The sequence below is a fragment of the Diadema antillarum genome, unplaced genomic scaffold (assembly GCF_040938485.1).
Source record: "Diadema antillarum isolate AM-2024a unplaced genomic scaffold, OU_Dant_1.0 scf00000128, whole genome shotgun sequence".
Classification (NCBI taxonomy): Eukaryota; Metazoa; Echinodermata; class Echinoidea; order Diadematoida; family Diadematidae; genus Diadema; species Diadema antillarum.
Window position 1 is genome coordinate 2,195,021 of NW_027271017.1, and position 20,447 is coordinate 2,215,467.

Genomic DNA, 20,447 nt, shown 5'->3' on the forward strand with positions numbered 1-20,447 from the left:
TAATGATGATGATGATAATAATAATAATAATAATAATAATAATAATAATAATAATAATAATAATAATAATAATAATAATAATAACAATAATAATAAACAACGAATGCTGACATTCACATAAATGCACGGAGAGGCGTTTCAAATGCCCGGGACGGAAGTCCACGGCTTTAATACGTCACTCACCCTCTGTTAGGAGAATATCCAGCACCTTTCTGGACGCGTGGGTAGCCGCGCAGTGAATTGGGTAGACGCCATTGTTGTCTGACATGCAGAGTAAAGGAGAGAACTCGATCTGATGGACAGAAGGAAGACAAAAGAATAATAGAGGAAGAAAGGAATGGGAGAATGAATGAAGAAGTAGGAGGAAAACAGGGGTAGAGATGAAGATGGATGGGATAAAATGCCCTCGATCAGCCAGGTGAGGCTATTTTTCAGAGAGCCCGTGAATACAGTGTTACAACAACAACAAAAACAATACAACAGTTAGCAAATCAATCAAAGCAAATTAACAATAAAAGACAAGCATAACAGAATAAAATACAAAAGATGTATAGAGGTGCAAGGGGAAGAGTAGGCCTTTGACTTTTACAGTTGCAAGTATCGGAGAGAGATCTTGCACTTAAAACAATTAGATGTAAATCCTGCTCCTTCAAAAGATTATGATAGGTTTTACCAAAAAAAAAAAAACAAACAAACCGGCATACAAACACACAGTGGACACACCCCCAGCACACACATCATTATACATTACCACACTCGCTTGTGTATACTGACTATCAAACATGCTTTTAAACTTCTGTCCATGATTACATAAAATGAGTTCAAGCTCGTATTATTGTATCTGATATATTTGAAGACCCCTGTCTGAAACGGCTGGTCCTTGGACCGCAATAAATGCGGCCTCACGAGTATCAGCGGTTCGTAACGGCATTACCACAGAGCGTAGGTTGCCAATGAATGGGTTGACCTGCACTCACTTTTCATTAATCTCGACATGACAGCCATTTGACAGCGCTTGAAAAAAACAAGAAGAAGAATCTGATTATCAACTGAAACGTGTAATGGAGCGCCGCTGTCACATTTGAGCCATTATATTTTTCGTTAGGGATTTCGCACGCACTGGACCTCATGTCATGAGTTTTTATTCCGAAATGACAGAGACTTTTGTAATCAGACGCTCCTAGAGATGTCCATTCACTGTGCTACTGATTAGTGAAATGGCGGCTCTAATTTGCCTTTTCGCTGCTCCAACAACCAACTTCTCGTACTGTGTACACTCACGTACCAGCTTTTTCGCTGCTTCTAAGTTGTCTTTCATGGCGCAGTAATGGACAGCCGTCTGGCCGAACTCTCCCCGGATGTTTATTTCACTGTTTGGTTGACTGCATATAACCTGGGGTGAGGCAAAAGACAGTTTAGTGAAGCTTGGAACCGATCGGATGAAACCATTTATACACTGGCTGAAAATTCACTTGAAAGATGACCTGACGGTTATCATGCACTTAAAGATTAAAGTTTAGTATTATTGTATTTGAAATATCGCCCGGGGCCGTTTTCGTAGACAATTTCCGCCTCTGAAGACGAATCAATGTTCCCTGCATTTCTGATTATTTTCTGAAAGCTTTATCGAAGAGGTTTTTTTTTTTTTCCTCTGGTAATGTAGCTTTAATATAACACTGATTTAAATGCGTTTTGGTACGTCTGTGCAACATAATGATGCTGACAATTCATATGATTATGCCGGCACTGTGAGATATGCGGCACCAACAACGGAATGAAGAATTAAGAAAACTGAACTGAACTGATCTGATCCGAACTAAATAGATTAAACGTTACCTCATTTTTATGATGACATTGAGGTCGAATCCCAAAACTCCTTGTTTCTTAAATCCGGGTTAAGCCTTTTTGCCTTTTGAGTGCTTTACATCTTTCCCCCTCTATCTTTAGATGGGAAGTACACAGTAATCAAAACTATGAGATTAATGTAACCTTTCATCACTCCTATATAAACTTGAAGAGGTAGTCTGAAACATATAAAAATTGATTTCTTTAATACGCTTAAGGTCACAAACTCCAGAAACATTAAATGTAAGAATGATGTGATACTATAAAGAAATCTTATTCAATAATCTTGTTATTATAACAAGTTACTTTCATTGTTAGAATAATGCATGTGCTTACACAATGAAAACTCTGTGTTGCACGGGGGTGCACGGGGGTGCAAGCCTATCATGTGTTACAACATACCTGTACCCCTTCCACATAGTTCAGATCGCAGGCTAGATGAAGTGGCGCCATTTTCTGCTTATTGAGAATGTCGGCTCTGGCGCCCATGACTAACAGGGCCTCCAGCGAGTTTGCTTGCCTGCCCTCTACGGCCCAGTGGAGTGGTGTGTTCCCCTCCTCATCCTTAGCGTCCATATCTAATTACAAAATACAAATCATATAGTTATAGCTAAAGATATTATTCTTAACAATCTTTAAAAAGAGTGGCTGATGAATGAGAGGATGAATGCGGAAGCGGCAATCAAGTTTGGTTTAAAATGTACACATGTGTTTGATCCGACAATTATCTCTAATTTTCACTGTACAGTAAACTATTGTCTCTTGAAAATGAGTTGTAATCGCCTTTTATGATGTTATGTTTGAGAAGAAAATGAAAATAATATTAAATTGCACTGACTTGAACTAAATCTTCTCTACTGCGGATTGGAAAAAGTTTAGTAGTCACTGCAAGACATACCAAAACATGATATGATAACTGACATGATTTATGATGTGCAAAACCGACTCTATGGAGTGCTTTATAGGTAATAAAAATAAATAGAATGTAACCAATCTCACCAGTTACCCAGGAATTTTGAATCGTATTCCAACCATTTGCTCCCACATTGCCATAATATGATGTCTGATTGCACATGCTTTGTATATGATTATACATGGGTACTACAACTTGAATAGATTATAGTGTTTGTCATGTTTGTCGCGAATTCGTTTGGTGAGACTGGGAGAACGAAAAGATACAGTGAAAATTGCACATGGACACCAAGACTATGATCTGTTAGACGAGGTTTACGTTCAGTATGCCTCTCTTTTCTTTTGTCGTTTGTGAATGTTACACTCCAGAAAGTACCGCTGCCATGATTACACTCTTGCAGTAAAACATTACAAAACAATGTCTTGATCACTTTTTTCTGAAGGTCTCATCAAATATATCAGAAGCACTGCGGACTGCATCCCATGTGAAAAGAAAAATAAAGAAGCAGAAAAAACCTCATTCTCTCTCAGCCTGTCCCTAAAAATATAATTATAAAGTCCTTTTCTGTGCACTAAATAGAGTGTTTGATTACCGACCTGTGAGAACTGGGACAGGCTTGGACGTGTAATGAGGTTAATACGATGATACAGGTGGAACTGTAGCATAGGTCACTGGGGAACAGGTTGATTAATTCTGGTATCAAATTGGCTAAATACGTCTGTATGGACGATGACAGTGAATCACTCATTGTTCAATGTTTTAACAAAAGATATGGGGAGGGGTGGAGCGTTATCATGGCAACGCTTGATAAATTTGTCTCACGGAGAAAGGTCAATATTATGCAGTTACTAGGCGTCGGTGTGCCGCAGACGTTCGTTGATTTTGAGAAAAAAAAAACAACATAATTTGACAAGGAATACACCTTTTTCAATTATTGTCCATCAAATTCTACAACAACTTATGAAAAAAAAAACAACTGTCGTCATCTTTCTTCTGCTAACCAGTTATAACCGAAAAAAAACCTTCCTCATGGATATCTGACCACTCACTATACCGTCCTGTCAACAGCTTTGTTCGATCCGTACCGTCTTCATCAAAACGTTAGCGAGCTTTAGATGTGCGACGCGAACGCTAAGACGACGCAGTCTCCCCTCCCGGATGTAACAATGGAAACAACTGCCTCGCGCATGTGCAGAAGACATTTTTTCTTTTTTTAAACCAAATACGGTCGTCATTAGCGTTCGCGTCCCAGAGCTAAAGCTCGCTGTTTATATAACCACCAATGTATCCAGCCCAGTGGTATAGTCATAAAAGCAAAGTGACACAAAACAAAACAAAGACTTTCTCATGGAAGTTATGCAATTATCAGCTGCCAAGTGAGAAGCCAGATGAACCTGATTGGTACCATTTTGTTATATTAAATGGGTTAGTCAAATACCGGTTAGTGATTGGCTGAACACAGTCACGTGATGGAGGTACGTTCGTTATGTTCTCCCATGGGAAAACATTTTCACGTAACAAAATGACAGAAGGCCTATTACCGCGCGCGCACAGTGAATTTGGCTCTGCATACGCGATCGAGCGACGCGAGCGATCGAGTGCGTTAACGTTGTGCTGGTACGGCGCTGTGGTTAACGTTGACGTATTTGACTCACACATATAATAATACAGATGATGACTTTTGTTGTCGGAAACATGTACCAAACGTTCCACCCTCAGGGTTTGAAATGCTATTTCGGGAGGCTATAAGTCCCTCGACTTCGTCTCGGAACTTAAAACCTCCCTCAATAGCATTTAAAACCCTTCGGGTGTAACATTCGGTATGTTCCATCCCCGATCCCCGCCAGTCATCATCTACTGTATTTTTCATGGTATTATTTCTTATAAGGTTCTATTTTAACAAGGTGCCACCATAAACCCATAATATTCAAGACAACTTAACGGCCTTCTCATTATTAGCCGACGATTTGATGTTGCTGTTGATGTTTATGCTGTTGTTTTGCTGTTGTTTTTGTGGGTGAAGCTCTTTCCGAATTTTTGTAAATGAAATCTTGAGCTAATCAAATCAACAATGATTTTTTTTCCCCATTAGGCAGTGAGTGAGTGTTTGCTCCAGTCATACGGACGACGAATTTTCGATTCGCCCCTTGACATAGTAAGTAAACAAAACATTCTTTTTTATTGGTTTACGTTCATTCTGAGAGTGACAACGTTTTAAAAGAATGATGATCATACCCTGCCTCCATCCGCATGTTAAATTGATGAGGAATACAATATACCCAGCGAGAGTAATTATTTTGAGAATTTTGACGTGACTTGATCGTAGAGATAAAATAATAATGAAGGACATGTAGAGCAATATGATAAATGGGTGGAAAGCTGCATACAAAAGGTGAAATTCTGCTGGGTATTATTTCTGAGGGGATCTAATTCGATGAGATGGATGTACAGCGAATAGGGAAATGGAGGCCCTGGGAGAGAGATAATAAATTTTGCATTTATTCTATCCTGGAGGGACGGCTGCTCGATCGTCATCTTTTTCTTTATCCAGGCTACTTAAATTCTGCTACTAAGTAATGACATTTATTTTGCAGTTTTATCAAGTGATCCACCTTATACAAGCATTGCTTTTCAGTGGACCACTTTTCATCAATTTTGTAGTGTGCATTACTACTCTGGGTTATTTTATGTAGTTGCATTTTTATACTTGGTACATCTTATTAAATCCATTATGATTCTTAAGAAAAAAAAATCTTACAAAAATTGTGTAATGTATGCTTTGCATTTTGCTATAAGTTCTGTTTGGTGAAATTGGAATTGACTTTGATCGAGTTGAAGTCACTGTCGGAAGATTGGATTCCATGGAGTCAATCCATCAATAAACTGAGCGCAAACTCTATGCTCATTATTGTTATCATTTTTATCCTTAACATTATTCCTCATTGTAGCTGCGCAAACACGCACCTTTCGTATTGAAATTTGGAGCACGTATGCGTTCACGTCCACAACAATATTGAGAAAGACTTTATTAATGTGAAACCGTTCTCAGGTTGATAAGCAATCACTCGCTCTGCATCGTTTGGATTCTCGAGCTGAAGTCGAACGGGATGAGTATGTCAGAGTTTATTATGGGTACGATGCACAGTGAGTTAAGACATCTATACTCTGCTTCGGGCAACACTATACCGACAGAGATGCCATAAACACGTGAGGGAAAAAGGGTGCGAAAATGCCTAGGTTTCTAACCACTGAACTCGGTGGCGATCCGAATTCAGCAATGCCCATACTGTCACATCTCACGTCACTGCGCTTTTGGTTCTCGTAATGAATATCACAAAGACTTGTTTTGTTTTGTCTTTTTTTTGTCATTGTAAAACTTGCAAATTTCGATGGCGCCACACACAATGGACCGGCACGGGGAAATTCACTTCAGACAAAAACTGAAAGAGAACAGGTATTTCTTTCTTCCAACTTACATTATTGGTGCTTTCTGTCACGAAGTTGATTATATTTAGCAGCCTTTACAGCTGTATATGTTTGCCATCCAATATATATATATATATATATATATATATATATATATATATATATATATATATAAAGATAAGTAACAAAGCTGCAACAAAGTTCATGCTGTATTCACCAACGGTTTATTTCTTCACACAAATTTTCGGGCGTCTCGCCGCCCTTTCTCAAGTGTTGATACTTGTATCAACACTTGAGAAAGGGCGGCGAGACGCCCGAAAATTTGTGTGAAGAAATAAACCGTTGGTGAATACAGCATGAACTTTGTTGCAGCTTTGTTACTTATCTTTTTATCTTGCCAACACGTGGACTACCTTATCAACATATATATATATATATATATATATATATATATATATATATACACATATATATATATATATATATACATACATACATATATATGTATATATGTGACCCTGCACCTCAAAACAAACAAAAAGTCGCCAGACATGAATTTTTAGTTAAGACCATATTCTGAAAGAGCAGACTTTAAGCTATAAAATGATGTATAACTCAAATCAAATGGACTCTCCTAACCTATCTAAATATTGGAAAGAAAGCACAAACTCAGAAAAAGTGTGAACTGAGAAAAGAGGCTCTGAAGTACAGTGTCTATTCAAGCGCTTAATCTTTACCAAACCGTGCTGGCTGTGCGATAAAATGGGACAAAAAAACAGGAAATAAACCATCAGAGTAACAACAATGAAGGGATTATCAGATTAAGCTGAAATTAAGCATGCCTCATTAGCACATTCTGTCTATAATTAATGCCAAGTTTCAAAGCAGTAGCACTATCCTTTCAAAAGTTATTAGAGTTGAAAGTGAAGAGTGTGGACAAGGTTTTTCAGAAATGAAAAAAGGATTCTAAAGACACACCTAATCACACTATTCTACCAAAAATGTTCGAGATAAACTGCTAAAAAATCACACTTTCCTGCCCGTTTTATGATACCAAATTTTAGCATAATGTAAAAGAAGACTTGCTCTTTCGGAAAATATGAAAAAGTCAAGTTCAGCTAGGTTGACCCATTTCACTTATTTTCAGTCCTCACGCAAAATCAGTGTGTGCGACTTTATGTTCGTTTTGAGGCCCATGGTCACATATATAGACGATGAAGACAAACAAGTTGACATAATGCATTAGATTCCAACTTCATTTATTTGTAAACCAAATTTTCAACCCTTGCACGGATCTTCCTCAGGGTAACAGACTGACTGACTGTGACCCTGAGGAAGATCCGTGCAAGGGTTGAAAATTTGGTTAACCTACGATTGTTATCAGTGTTCGGAATCAAAATTCTTCCAAAGATTAGAAAAGGATGTATTTTTTGAGTTCATCGTTATTGGCTTAAGAACATTTCGGGGATGTACAAAATTCGTCGACGAAACAGCGTAAAAAGTCATCTTTTCCAGTGTAGGGCTCGCTTGATTTTTCCTTTTTCATTTATTTTTGACGCATTTTATCTTGAATTGAGCAGACAAATAACCACCTGTAAAGGTGGTCATGTCTTAATTGTAGAGGTAGGTAGGCTACTCAAGGTAAAATGCATTGTAGAGCTTTTTCATTTAGGAGAAACCATACAGAAAATATGCCCATAAACTCTGTCGAGGGACCAATGATAGGGAGCTTTAGATATGCGAAGGGGACGTTTAAGACGACGATTGCGATGGTCGTTCTCCTCTCTCCCTGCGTCGTGTTGCAAGAAGACACAACCTACGCAAAGTGAAATGGCGCCTTCATATAGTCAGTGCATCAAGTAGCAGTACTCTGCGTCGTGAATTGAGCAGGTACACTCAGACGCGAGATTGAATTTTACAACAAAATTTGCGCATGCGCAAAACCGTTTATTTTTCTTTCCTTGGAACGTCCGCTCCGAGAGAATCTAAAACGACCTATTACTCGATACAGCCGTCTTATTCTGAAATCAGTCATTCATCTTCACCGGGGATTTCGTGATTACGAGTATACACATCTGACTTGGGTTTTATCGTCGAGTTTATTACAATGTCACGAACAAATACGCCGCTGTAAGGTTATGATTATAACACGTGACGGTACACCATCTAAGCACTTGTGCTTTAAAGGCGCCGTTGAACCCTGATGTGGCTTAATTTATTCAAATAGATGAAATTGCACTGAAGCATTCAAAAGCTTTTAAAAAAAGATTTGCTCTCACTTTTAATATATCTAAGATAGGGTAAAGTATACAATTGCATAAGTTTTTATAAAACCACTTATGGACAAAATATTTGATTGGTTTTTCTACAAAAATTGACCTTACCCAGTGTCCGAAAGTGTCTATAGCCAATATCATCATGTTTGTTAACCATTTTCTAAACAATCAATCAACACCGATGTTTACGGGAGCAAAAATTTGGTGTAATAGATCGTGTCACTCACAAAACCTTTTTTAAAGTAGTTCTCATTACTTTTCAAGGTACATATTTTTCACATCTTTAGATTTTGCTCAACATGAAATCACTAATGAGACATTAGCAAAGATCTGATTTTTTGAATAGATACATTGTAAAACGGGTTTAAGAGTGCCTTTGACGTGTTTGAATAATTCCGAGAGTGGAGGCGTAGAGGATGACAGCAGCAGCTGCACTGGTCTAACTTTCTGAGAACCAAAGATTTTTATGGGGTGTCGCATACCCTGTTTCGTTACGAAATCAGTCTTTTCGTCTACGAAATAACCACTTCGTTTAAGAAATTTTGTCAGTTTGTGATGAAATAAACATTTCATCGACGAAAATGATCATTTCGTAACAAAATGTTGTCATTTGATGAACGTAACGTTGCCATTTCGTCAACGAAATGAACATTTCGTAACGAAATAGGGCATGCGAAACTTAGCACCCCATAGCTTTTAGACGCATCATGCAGTATTGCTGTTGTCGATAGTAGTGACGGCCTATAAGCGAATGTTTCGCGAACTCCAATAAAGTACACTGTGAGGCATTACGTGTTTCAAAGTTAATCATCGCTTGTTACAACATAAACATGTTCATCAGCTGGTACGCGCCAAAGATGCACCGAAATCACAGTAATGGATTTTAGGAAATGGATCCGCTGCAAGCAATCTCACGACCGAAAGTAATTTGCAATTTACAAGGAGGGACGAATAGGACAATTTGATCTCTTTCGCGTGATTGGGGGGAGGGGGGGGGGGGGAGGAGCGTTTTTCATCACTTCGTTTCTATAAATGGGTGCTTCTTGTTAAATTAATTGCCAAATTTTGCACGTTTCCTTTAATTATTTCACGTAAACCTGACATTTTCAGCGTTCACTAGTCGCTCGTCACAAGTATCAGGCAAATCTAAAGTGAAATATCCTAGAAAGTTCGTAACGTCATTTCGGGCACTTTTGAAATAAGGAGGCAGAAAAAAAAACACAGCAGTACTACACCAGTCCGGGTGACTTTCATTCAACTGGCTGTAAGCTCCCCATGATGTGACAGTATTGATTCGTAAAAAATTTGAGATGCCCTTATTTCCATGCTTACGGAAACTATTAATGACAAACGGTTTAACCTGTTTCAATCCGTAACTTATGAGCTTCTTCATTTCAAATATCATTACTGACGGCCAATCGACAACAGTAAAAGATCCATGATTTACTCGCCGTCGCAAAAAAAAAAAAAAAAAAAATGTTTGCAAACATTCAACTTTTTTTTTGCCTTCAACCTTCAGCCTTCAACCTGTTTTTTTTTTTGCTCCCACTCACCGGAATGAACTAATTGATATAGTTCAGAATTTAAAGAGTAAAAAAAAGTGTTGGTTATGATAATATTGATAATGTTCTTTTAAAACACATTATAAACTGCATTGTGGATCCTTTGGTTCATGTGTTTAATTTGTCTTTAAGTAATGGTGTTGTCCCCGAGGAAATGAAAGTATCTAAGGTTATTCCGATTTTTAAGAAAGGGGATAGGGAAGACATCAGTAATTATAGACCAATATCTTTGTTATCCATTATCTCTAAATTATTAGAAAAAGTTGTACATTTTAGACTCTTGGATTTTCTCAATAAGCACAAGATTATTTCAAATAATCAATTTGGTTTCCGGCAACAACACAACACATCCCATGTAGTTCTCACTTTCCTAGACAAAGTCTCCAAAGCCATTGATAATTATCATCATACTATAGGTGTGTTCCTGGACTTCTCCAAGGCCTTCGATACCATTGACCACAAAATACTCCTTTACAAATTATCTCATTATGGTATTCGTGGCATGGCCTTGGAGTGGTTCAGGAGTTACCTTACCAATCGCAAACAATTTGTTTATATTAATGGTCGCAAATCTGCTATGCATGATATCACTTGTGGTGTACCGCAAGGAAGTTTACTTGGACCACTTTTATTTGTGGTTTACATCAATGATATCATAAATTCATCAAGTATTCTTTCCTTTTTATTATTTGCTGATGATACAAATGTGTTCCTTTCTAGCTCTGATCCAGTGTGTTTGATCGATACTATGAACATCGAGATAAAAAAGTTACTTTATTGGACTAGAGCTAACAAATTGTCAATTAATCTTCAAAAAACTAAATGTATGCTTTTCAGTAATTCTTTAGAAAAGTTATCTCAGAATATTTATTTAGACAATATAGCCATTGAAGAAGTTTCCTCAATTAAATTTTTAGGTTTGACTCTTGATAATAAGCTCACCTGGAATTTGCATATCGATTCAATTTGCCGCACAATTTCTAGAAATGTGGGTGTTATCAATAAAGTTAAATTCTATTTTCCGAAAAATGTTTTGTTAATGTTATATTCATCTTTGATCTTACCCTATCTGAACTATGGCATTCTCGCCTGGGGCAACACTTACTCCTTATATTTAGAAAGAATATTATTATTGCAGAAAAAAGCTCTTCGTATCATTTGTAGAGAATCGTGGAGATGTCATACTAATGACTTGTTTCATCAAAATAATATTTTAAAAATTAAGGATTTATATTGTTTGAATTTAGGTCAGTTTATGTACAAATTAATAAATCACTCCCTTCCTTTGGTGTTTGACTCTATGTTTATCCAAAATAAAACTGTACATTCATACCCCACTAGACAAACCAATGAATTCCATTTACCACTGTTTAGGACAATTTTTGCAAAGTCTATATTCTCCTTCGCTGGACCTAAACTCTGGAATTCCCTTGACAGCAGTATAAAAGAATCTCTAAGTTTCAACACTTTTACTTTAAAATTAAAGAAAATGCTTATTAATTCTTATATTACTGGGGATTTGCATTCTGAAAGCTCCTAACTGATTTCTCTTGCTGCTAACGCCTTTATTTTGTTTACTTTATTTCATAACCATTATGTTATATCATTCATATGAAAACAACTTCCTGTGTCCTGCATCGACCCCCAATACTCTTCTCCTTTGCCCTTCCCTCTGTCTTCCTGTCCCTTTCTATCTCCTTTTTATCCTTTCCACGTGTATGTAAGAGAGCTGCTTTGTTACTGTGTTATAATTATGTGTGTGCGTTTGAGTGCGTACTCGTTTTGTGTTCTGGTTCCCGTGGATTATGTTAAAATGTCTCGTGTATTACTATTATAAAGCGACTCCGAGGGGACTACATTCTACAAGCTTGGCTTTTTAGCAGTCCCCTCCATTTCCGACCTTTTCTTTGTTATGATTCAGTCACATTTTGTCCTTGTACTTCTTCTACCAAAATATGTTTTTTGTTTCATGTAAACAAATGACGTGTATTTAAATTTCATTTGGACATGTAAAAGTTACTTTGTACTGACTTTGTGTATATGCAATGTCATATTATATGGTTTGGCCGGAAATGAAATAAAAAATGAAATGGAATGAAATGAAACTTAAAAGCAGTCGCTGATATAAGGAGATGGCTGTTCAGGGAATTCCTGTATTACTAACGACTGCAACATGGCATCCACAGAGAAAAATCAAAAGGGCATGCTGTGAACTTTCTTTTTGTGCAAACGTCTACCACGGTAGATTATGGCAACCGGTCCGCATACAACGAAAACACGTTTTTATCAACATCTGCAATATTTTGAAGTGCTTTACCAGTATCACTATATTATTGATTAATCACCCTCTTATCCATCAAGCATCGTGTGTAATTGTGTTTTGGGCTTGATTAATGTGAGCACGGGGTATGAGTTAATGTTTGAAATGACTTTTAAACATGTGTTGTGCAACTTTTTCATGCAACACTGTGAATTTTGGAGGACCGAGTTATTTTTTTCTTGCACTACAGTATATACCGTCGTTTCTATGTTTCGGATTTGCATGATTTGTAATGCTAAGCCATTACATTTTGACCTCCGACACCTGCCTGATGTTCTTGTTTCTCTTTTATTTTCAACGACGAAATCGCCATACTATTAAAGGGAAATGTGAACTTTCGAATTTATTTGACTCCTGTTAAAATGTAAATCAATTCTTGTTGAGCGTGTATAACAAAAGTAGATTATTGTGCATCTTTTCAACATGTGTTAACATAGTCTCTACGCTCTCAGGCCGATTAGAATGATAAGAAAATATTTCAGAGTGATATATTTGTCTTCATCATATTGTTCATATTTGGTTTGTTGATAAACCAGACACGATATTCACTATAGTTAGACTTGTACATACAACGCTGCCGCTATTCCGTCAAAAGTATTCAGGTTTTTTTTTTTTGTTGAAAGGCAGCAGTTTACTTTAAAAAGGATGACGTCACGTTTCAACAACAATATTATTTTGTACTATTGCCCTCTAGGGGCAATATATACTTTAACGTCAGCATCTTGTAGACTTGTACAAGTTGTACGCCAGGTATTCCGCTACTGAGAGGAACACTATTCAAATTGAGAATAAGCTTACCTAAACCACGATCCACCAGATATTCCACAAGATCCTTCCGCCCAGCCCTGGCAGCATAGTGCAGGAAAGTGGCGCCCTTTGCGTCTGCTGCGTGCACCCTTTCCGGTTCCAGGTTAACCGAGGTCAAGAATTCCTCGAATGTTAGCTGTACGTCCTGATGAGAAACATACGTCATAAAGAGTATGCATATCAGGGAAATTTCGCACCAGTTGAAAATTAGTATGAATCGAAGAGTAAAATTATATGAAACAGTGAAAAGTTTATCAAACTTGGATAAAAATTAGGGAAGTTGTGCTTAAAAAGTTTTACTTTCTCTTATCAAACTAAAATTTGACTGGTCTGGAATTTCTATTTACAGCTACGAACCCTAGTAACAAGGAAAACTTTACAGAGACGCTTGCCGGAGACAGCCATTAGAAGTGTTTTATACGTAGATGTTATGTATGTATGTAATTGTATTATGCATGTATATCAGTAAACATTGATCGATAGCGAGAAGGAGAGTGTGAGGCGGCCATTTTCTTCATCAATCTCTTGACCTTGAGCTGTGGTGAACTTTACAGTTACGTAGACTTGGCGATTGCCGTGCCCTGCTATACAGCTTTCGATACAAAGCCTTAGGCAAGATTATATGATGAAATATTTCAAAAGACCAACAAAAGCCAATATAATTCATTTTATAAACAATGCATTCACCTGATTTCATGGGGCACTGCAATAAAATTTGGCGATAATTTGACACGGAAGATCATTTTCTTTCTCTCTCTAACTCCTAGAATAATGTGTGGAAACATTATCATATTCTACAAATTTTAACAATTTTATGATTAATGATTACAATTTGCAATCTGTAGTTCATACGAGCAATAACATAGTTTTAACCGCTCATCAAAAATATTGATTGTTACGGAGTCCTGATCACGCGAACTTACACTGCAAAAAGTCCGGTGTTAGATATGAAACACCGAGCTGGTGTTAAATTTCCGGTGCTCATTCATGGTGTTAGATTAACACCTCCGGGTGTCATTTCAAAATTTGAAATTGTTTTTTGAATAGTTTCTTAGTTACTGCACTTCTTGTTGATTTTGAACTTCAACAAGACGATAAAGAATTTTCCGATAAAGTACTTGATTTTTGAAAAAAAATCTGTAAATACATTTTCACCACAGTAACACCAGCTGGTGTGGTCCCCTATTGAAGCTGGACGGGTGTTATACCATTGAAATTAACACCACCAATATCAAATCAGCACCATGCGGTGTCATTATTGAATTAACTCTAGCGCAGTGTCAAAAATATCACCAGCCACAGTGTCAAATTAACACCACGAAGTGCCAGGCGAACACTTCTTCACACCGTCACAATACTTTTTCTACACCTGTGGGTGTGGTCCTCTATTGAAGTTTGATCGGTGTTAGATTTAACACCCATGGTGTTAAATCTAACACCGATGTTTTTACAGTGTATAGCTATAGCATGACTGTATGCGAGAATCATCACCCTATTACGGCGCTTAATGATCTTCGAAAGACTAGATCATGTCATGCCACCAACATGTCAGTATAATCATTGCATGCTCATCCACATATTCTCTATTCCCATCTAAACAATAAGGCTAGAGTAATAACGCTCCAGCCACGTACAAGGCGAGTCAGGTATCACCCCACCGATTCTCTTGTTCTTGATATATGGTATGATTTAGCTGCAGCGAAACCTTTCCATCTGAACGCCTTGTGTAAGTGGAGTATGACAGCGCAGACTTTTAAAGTAATGATAACAAAAACAATAAAAAACCCACCTTCAGAGTAATTAGCTATCAGCGCAGCAGCTCCATAAGCTCCCGTAGGGTGAAAGGAAAGTTAATCAATTGCACATGAAGGCATATGAAATTTATACCAGCGGTGCCCCTTTTATCACCAGCTAAAAGGACGGCTTTTTTAGTATAAAAGTGGTATGTATACAACAGGCCTTATTTTATGCACGTGCAAGCATTGTTATGATCTCGAGCGGTAATGTGTTGAGCACCCTGCCTGGATCTCATTCATCGGTGGATACAAATTACCGAGTAAACACATTCATGGCATCGAATGTAATTTCGAGTTTAATGATGTCCTTCGGGAAAGTGGAGCGCCCCATGGATGCACAAAGAGACAGCCTGCGTGTCGATATAAACATGCGGATATTGTGCTCTTTCTATGACACACCTGAGTCCTCCTCACAACGATAGGCAAACACGGTATACTCTGATTGCTATCCTGGATCTCAATCCATGAATTCAATTAAAATCATAAAGTAAACCAATCGCTGATCGACAGAAACATAGTACGGAAGGGATTAATTGCAAGAATTTCGAAACAGGGGAAGGTCACATTTTCATGTAAACCGAAGCAGAATGACATCTGCATAAATGGAGTTACTGAAAAGAACGTGTTCTGCTTCCGAAGTGAGCAAGGCATGCTGTCAGAATCAGAAATGCGTGAATTAATCTCTATGATTCCGTAGTTTACAACGCACCTCTTGTAAGTTTTCTTCGGGTCGCCAAGCGTCGGTCGCGCTCGCCCCGTCGCCGCAGAGAGGCGACATGTTGATCGTCTCGTCCTTCCCGTGGCCCCCGAAGTTCCCCTTCACTTTGAAGGCCTTGGCGATATCGTGCAGGTTCTTTGTGGGCATTGTTGGAGTTGCACCAGAGTTCTGTCAGAAAAACAAATAATACAAAAAAGAAGGAGAGGGAGAGAGAATTCATGAGTTATGAGAGAGCGATATATAGAAATAGACAGATAGATAGATAAAGATATATAGAGAAAGATAGATAGATAGATAGATAGATAGATAGATACATACATACATACATACATACATTCATACATACACACATACATACATACATACATACATGGATATAGATAGATAGATAAAGATATGTATAGAGATAGATAGATTGACAAAAAGATAGATAAACAAGAGTAGATTAGGATCATTGTGTACTTTATTTGTAGTTCAAATGGAAAAGTCGACTCAAGGTTTGAATTGATAAGTTTACAAAGTGAACAATACAAATTTGTTTTTCAAGGTATACATGTATAGGACAAAGAAAATACATTCATATACCTTTATGAAATGAAAGATTTCACTCTATGAGTAGTCGCTAGTATATTATAGTTTAAATGTGATCCGACTTAAGCTTCCCTCCGTGCTCTACTTTTTCTTTGATAGATAAAGAAAAAAACAAAATATAAGAAGAATAGCAGAAGCATCTTGAATGTCGAACAAAGTTTAGGAAAAACAAAATATGTGTTCCTATGAGGCGGAGTGGTATCGGTCACAATTATATATGAAAACTAGACGATGCCATCATTATCGCCACCATAACTATTATAAAAAAGTCGCCGTTTGATGAATGACAAATATATATATATATTTTTTTTAAACATAGGCCTAGTCACTTTTAAACATAATAGTAAAGATGATTATGACAGTATATTGTGATAATTATCAAAGGAGGGTCTATGAATACACTGTTATCTAGAATGTCATGCTCTGACTTTACTTTGCTTTTCCGTCTCTTCTTTTGTGACATGGACTCAAATCAATAATAATATTTAAAAAAATGTACCAGGATTGATAATAATACGGAAAAGCAAACGTGTACCAAGACATAGGGAGAAAAAAAGTGACCAAAACGTTGATATTTGGGCGACGTGCTTCGTATGCTAGCACTGACATTCCACCAAAATGTTACGCGGCAACATTTATTGGGTGCATTTGAGAAGTAACTATACATGTAAGCTTGGCGTCGCCCAATAAACTACAATAATGGCTGGATGCCAGGTTTCGCAAAAGTCAAGTACTGTATGTGATAAAAATCTCATGCCCTATTCATATTTGCGTGTCTGTGCTTGAAGAGAGATTACAGTCTCTGCTGTTTATTTGGACATGATAATGTTTGGGAACGCATGTCTCCTTTAACATGAAGGGTAATTTGAAAAACGCAGCAGCGGGGGTTATTGCAGGCCTCACGAGTTTTACGTTTACACCATGCGACGAAGAATTCTGTGGCTTCGTAGTTTGAGTAAACTCTTCTTCTTCAATTCTAGTTTCAATCTTGTTAAAGATGGTTGTCTCTCTACTGTGGAGAAAAGAACGGTAACATTTTCCTCCTAATGCAATAATGTAATTCTGTATCTTTATTTTTTATTCCTTATTTTACAAAACCAATGCTGAGGCTACGCAAGGTTGTACAAAGATGTGTATTTCTATCGATCTGCATTGCACTCATAATTCTTGGGAGCATGGGGGGGGGGAAGGGGATGGGGCATTTCATCAAGCGTTTTGTCAGATATTCTTCCTGACAAATTTGCTCTCAGCCCATCAGATGCAAGGATTTCAGTAGCTTCTAACATTTTTTTTTCAGAAAAGAAAGATCTGACAAAACACTTAATGAACTGCCCTCTAAAGGTCTCATCCGCTCTTTTACTAATACACATATCTCCAAAATGCATTTCAAAACTTGTTGTTCTGCAAAAAGAGTAGAGAGAGGGATTTTGATTATAGATTATTAGCGTTATTCTTATCATCAATAATACCATTACCAATGTTATCCTAATTGTTTTGTTGTTGTTATTGCTCTTCTTCTTCTTTTTATTGTTATTATCATTATTATCTATAATGCTCTTACAATTAGGCCTATTATTATTAACATTATTATTATTACTAGTAGTAACAGTAGTAGTAGTAGTAGCAGCAGCAGTAGTAGTATAGTCAATGATAGTAGCATAGTACCGAGTAATAGAAGTAGTCGTAGAAAGAGTGATAATAGTTCAGTGTTATAGTATCATTATGTGCATATATTTTCTTTTTCTTTCTATATTACTGGCAATAATCAAAAGTGTGATTTCCCTTTGCTACTTATCAACGATCGATGGCGATTTAGATATTATCCTGTATTGTATTACTTTGTATTGTATTTTGTTTCATTTGACCACTGAATTCGAACAATTTACGATATAAATTAGGAACCTTCAACAATGACACTGAATGAACTTGCTAAAAGAAAATACTGTGAGCATCTGACGAAAACCGACCTTGGAATCTCCGTTTTATCTTTAGAAAGCGGGCCAACAATTTTCACACTCTGGGAAGATAGTTGAGTGTCACGAAAAATCTTACAAAATCACAACCATTGAGACTCTCAATTTGGTTGTATGTCGGCACAGGAAACATAAAAATCTCTTGTTGAGATATATAGTGCATGTTACGACTTGAACACTTTCTGAAGGCTTTACTAGTATTTACGCAAAGAAGAAGCAGGTAATGATTTGGCCATCAACGAGATACAAACCGAAAAAATGAATCAAAATTGTATACATTAGTGTATCTTCTCCGATGTCTAAAAGCATGGGTCAGAATTTCTATCTAAAAAGAATAGATTATTTCAGAAATGATACGAATCGGACCGAACAAACGAAACGTAATAAGATTTCTTTACGTGACTACACGTAGGTTAGGTTATTGGTGAAATCCGTTCATTCACTAACACCAAAAAAGGTCCTGTTCATTAGTTGTAAGACTTCGGGAATGTTACAGAGGAAATATCAAAGAGAACAGAGAATTACGGGGAGAGATTAGTCTCGTCTTACCAGTCTTTTCATGTCGTGACTGGGCGATCCGTTCTCGCAGGTACGGTAGCAGTCCGTAGGATCGCCCTGGTTCAACCGACCCGTGAAGTAGTTCCACTTCGGGTTCGACCTCAAAATCGATCCTAGACTCCTTCGTTTCATGGTTGAGAATCGGAAACAGAGAAACACAGCGCTGATTATAACAAAATAATGAACAGTGAATTGCTAGACGTTTTATATTTCGAAGAGTTGACGTTAAAAGTCTCGTAAATAGCTCGAGCAGTGCATCGTACACCCTCTACATGAGAAAATCACTGTGTCATAAACTTCACAGAGAGTGCCGATATTGCAGTGTTGCTAACAAAAAAAAATCACTGGTTACAGTTGCAGAAAGCTTTCGAGGGCGAGCCAATGTTATTGGAAAACACAAGTTTATTCAAAGCGTAACGTGAGCATCTGGTAGGCGTTTGACTTCGCTAAGGGATGACCTATCTTTTGAAGTGTCGTGGTGGTTTGCCGTTGTTGACTGTTACGCGCAGTGCGAAACGATATGACTCCAACCGAAAAAAAAAAAAAAAAACGTTCTTCCTTCAGTCAAAGGTTTCATAACATTACGTCGACGTCATCCTCTGAGCGTGGGGCTCCAGTATGTTCGAAAGGCATCCGAGTGAGTGGAGAGCAATAAGAATCCACTAATAAAGAGGATACCAAGCCGCCATTGATCCAAAGATTGACGAGTTGTGTGTAATCAGCGCGGCAAGGCCCCCCGTCACCTGTGACTGATCAGTTGGTGATGCTTGATTTCGGCGGGAGTTTGGCGCACATCTTGATCGCTTTGTGCTTTGGTTTTTATTCTCCCTCCGTTCAGAGAATGCTGATTCATCCACACTTCAAATGTATCATGTGAAAATTCCTTTTTTTTTCTGCAGAGCGCCTATTTGTTCCTCTTTCGCTTCCGTCGTATAGTTCACATTAACAAACAAACCGCTCTACTTGAAAATGTGTCATTTCATCACCCGCCTATATTGATGTTACGAAACCACAGTGACTGTCGAAATGAGAACACTCGCTAATTTTGAGCGCTTGTTTCGCGCTAAAAGCTCCCTGCTTTGCGGCCAAGCCAACCACTAGCTCTCTCTCTCATACACACACACAAAAGACTGACTTCCTCAAGTAGTCAATTAGCAACTGTGACATTTCGTTAAAAGCAGCAATTATATTTGTGTATATCTTGGCAGCTCCGGAGGTCCCGCATCTCACACAAAATGGAGACTTTGATACCTCGAACGTCGAAGGCAATTAAGTTGTCTTTGCGATTTATCACCTGCTTTTTTTTTCTTGCGTAACTTACAAAGTGAGTCAACATTCTTTGATGGACAAATAAAGCGGTATAATTCTAGATGATAAAGTTTAGAGTAGAATATGGCTGGGCTGTATATCTGCGAAAAACGTTTAACAAACTATAATAGGCCGATAGACAATCTAACTAAGTTTAGGAGATAAGAAAGCAATGGTCACGCAAATGCCAATACCAGCCTTCCAAGGACAGCTATAATATTGACAAGTTACAAAATACTGTTTTGTTTTGTCACCTGATATTCCCCTATTCAGAAAAACAAAACAAAAACAGAATAAAAAACAACAATAACATTAAACACACACTATTCTATCGTGTCTCCGCATCGGATACTT

The 20,447-nt window shown here is 37.6% G+C and overlaps 1 protein-coding gene across 1 annotated transcript in view; it reads right to left on the reverse strand.

Moving 5' to 3' along the window:
• LOC139720473 (transient receptor potential cation channel subfamily A member 1-like) overlaps positions 1-18,917 on the reverse strand; it is a 43,754-nt gene extending 24,837 nt beyond the window's left edge. The window contains 6 exon segments of the mRNA XM_071631829.1: positions 184-292; positions 1,286-1,393; positions 2,248-2,423; positions 13,141-13,294; positions 15,655-15,831; positions 18,777-18,917. Coding sequence (XP_071487930.1) covers positions 184-292; positions 1,286-1,393; positions 2,248-2,423; positions 13,141-13,294; positions 15,655-15,831; positions 18,777-18,917 — 865 coding nt within the window.
• Between the last annotated feature and the right edge of the window lie 1,530 nt (positions 18,918-20,447).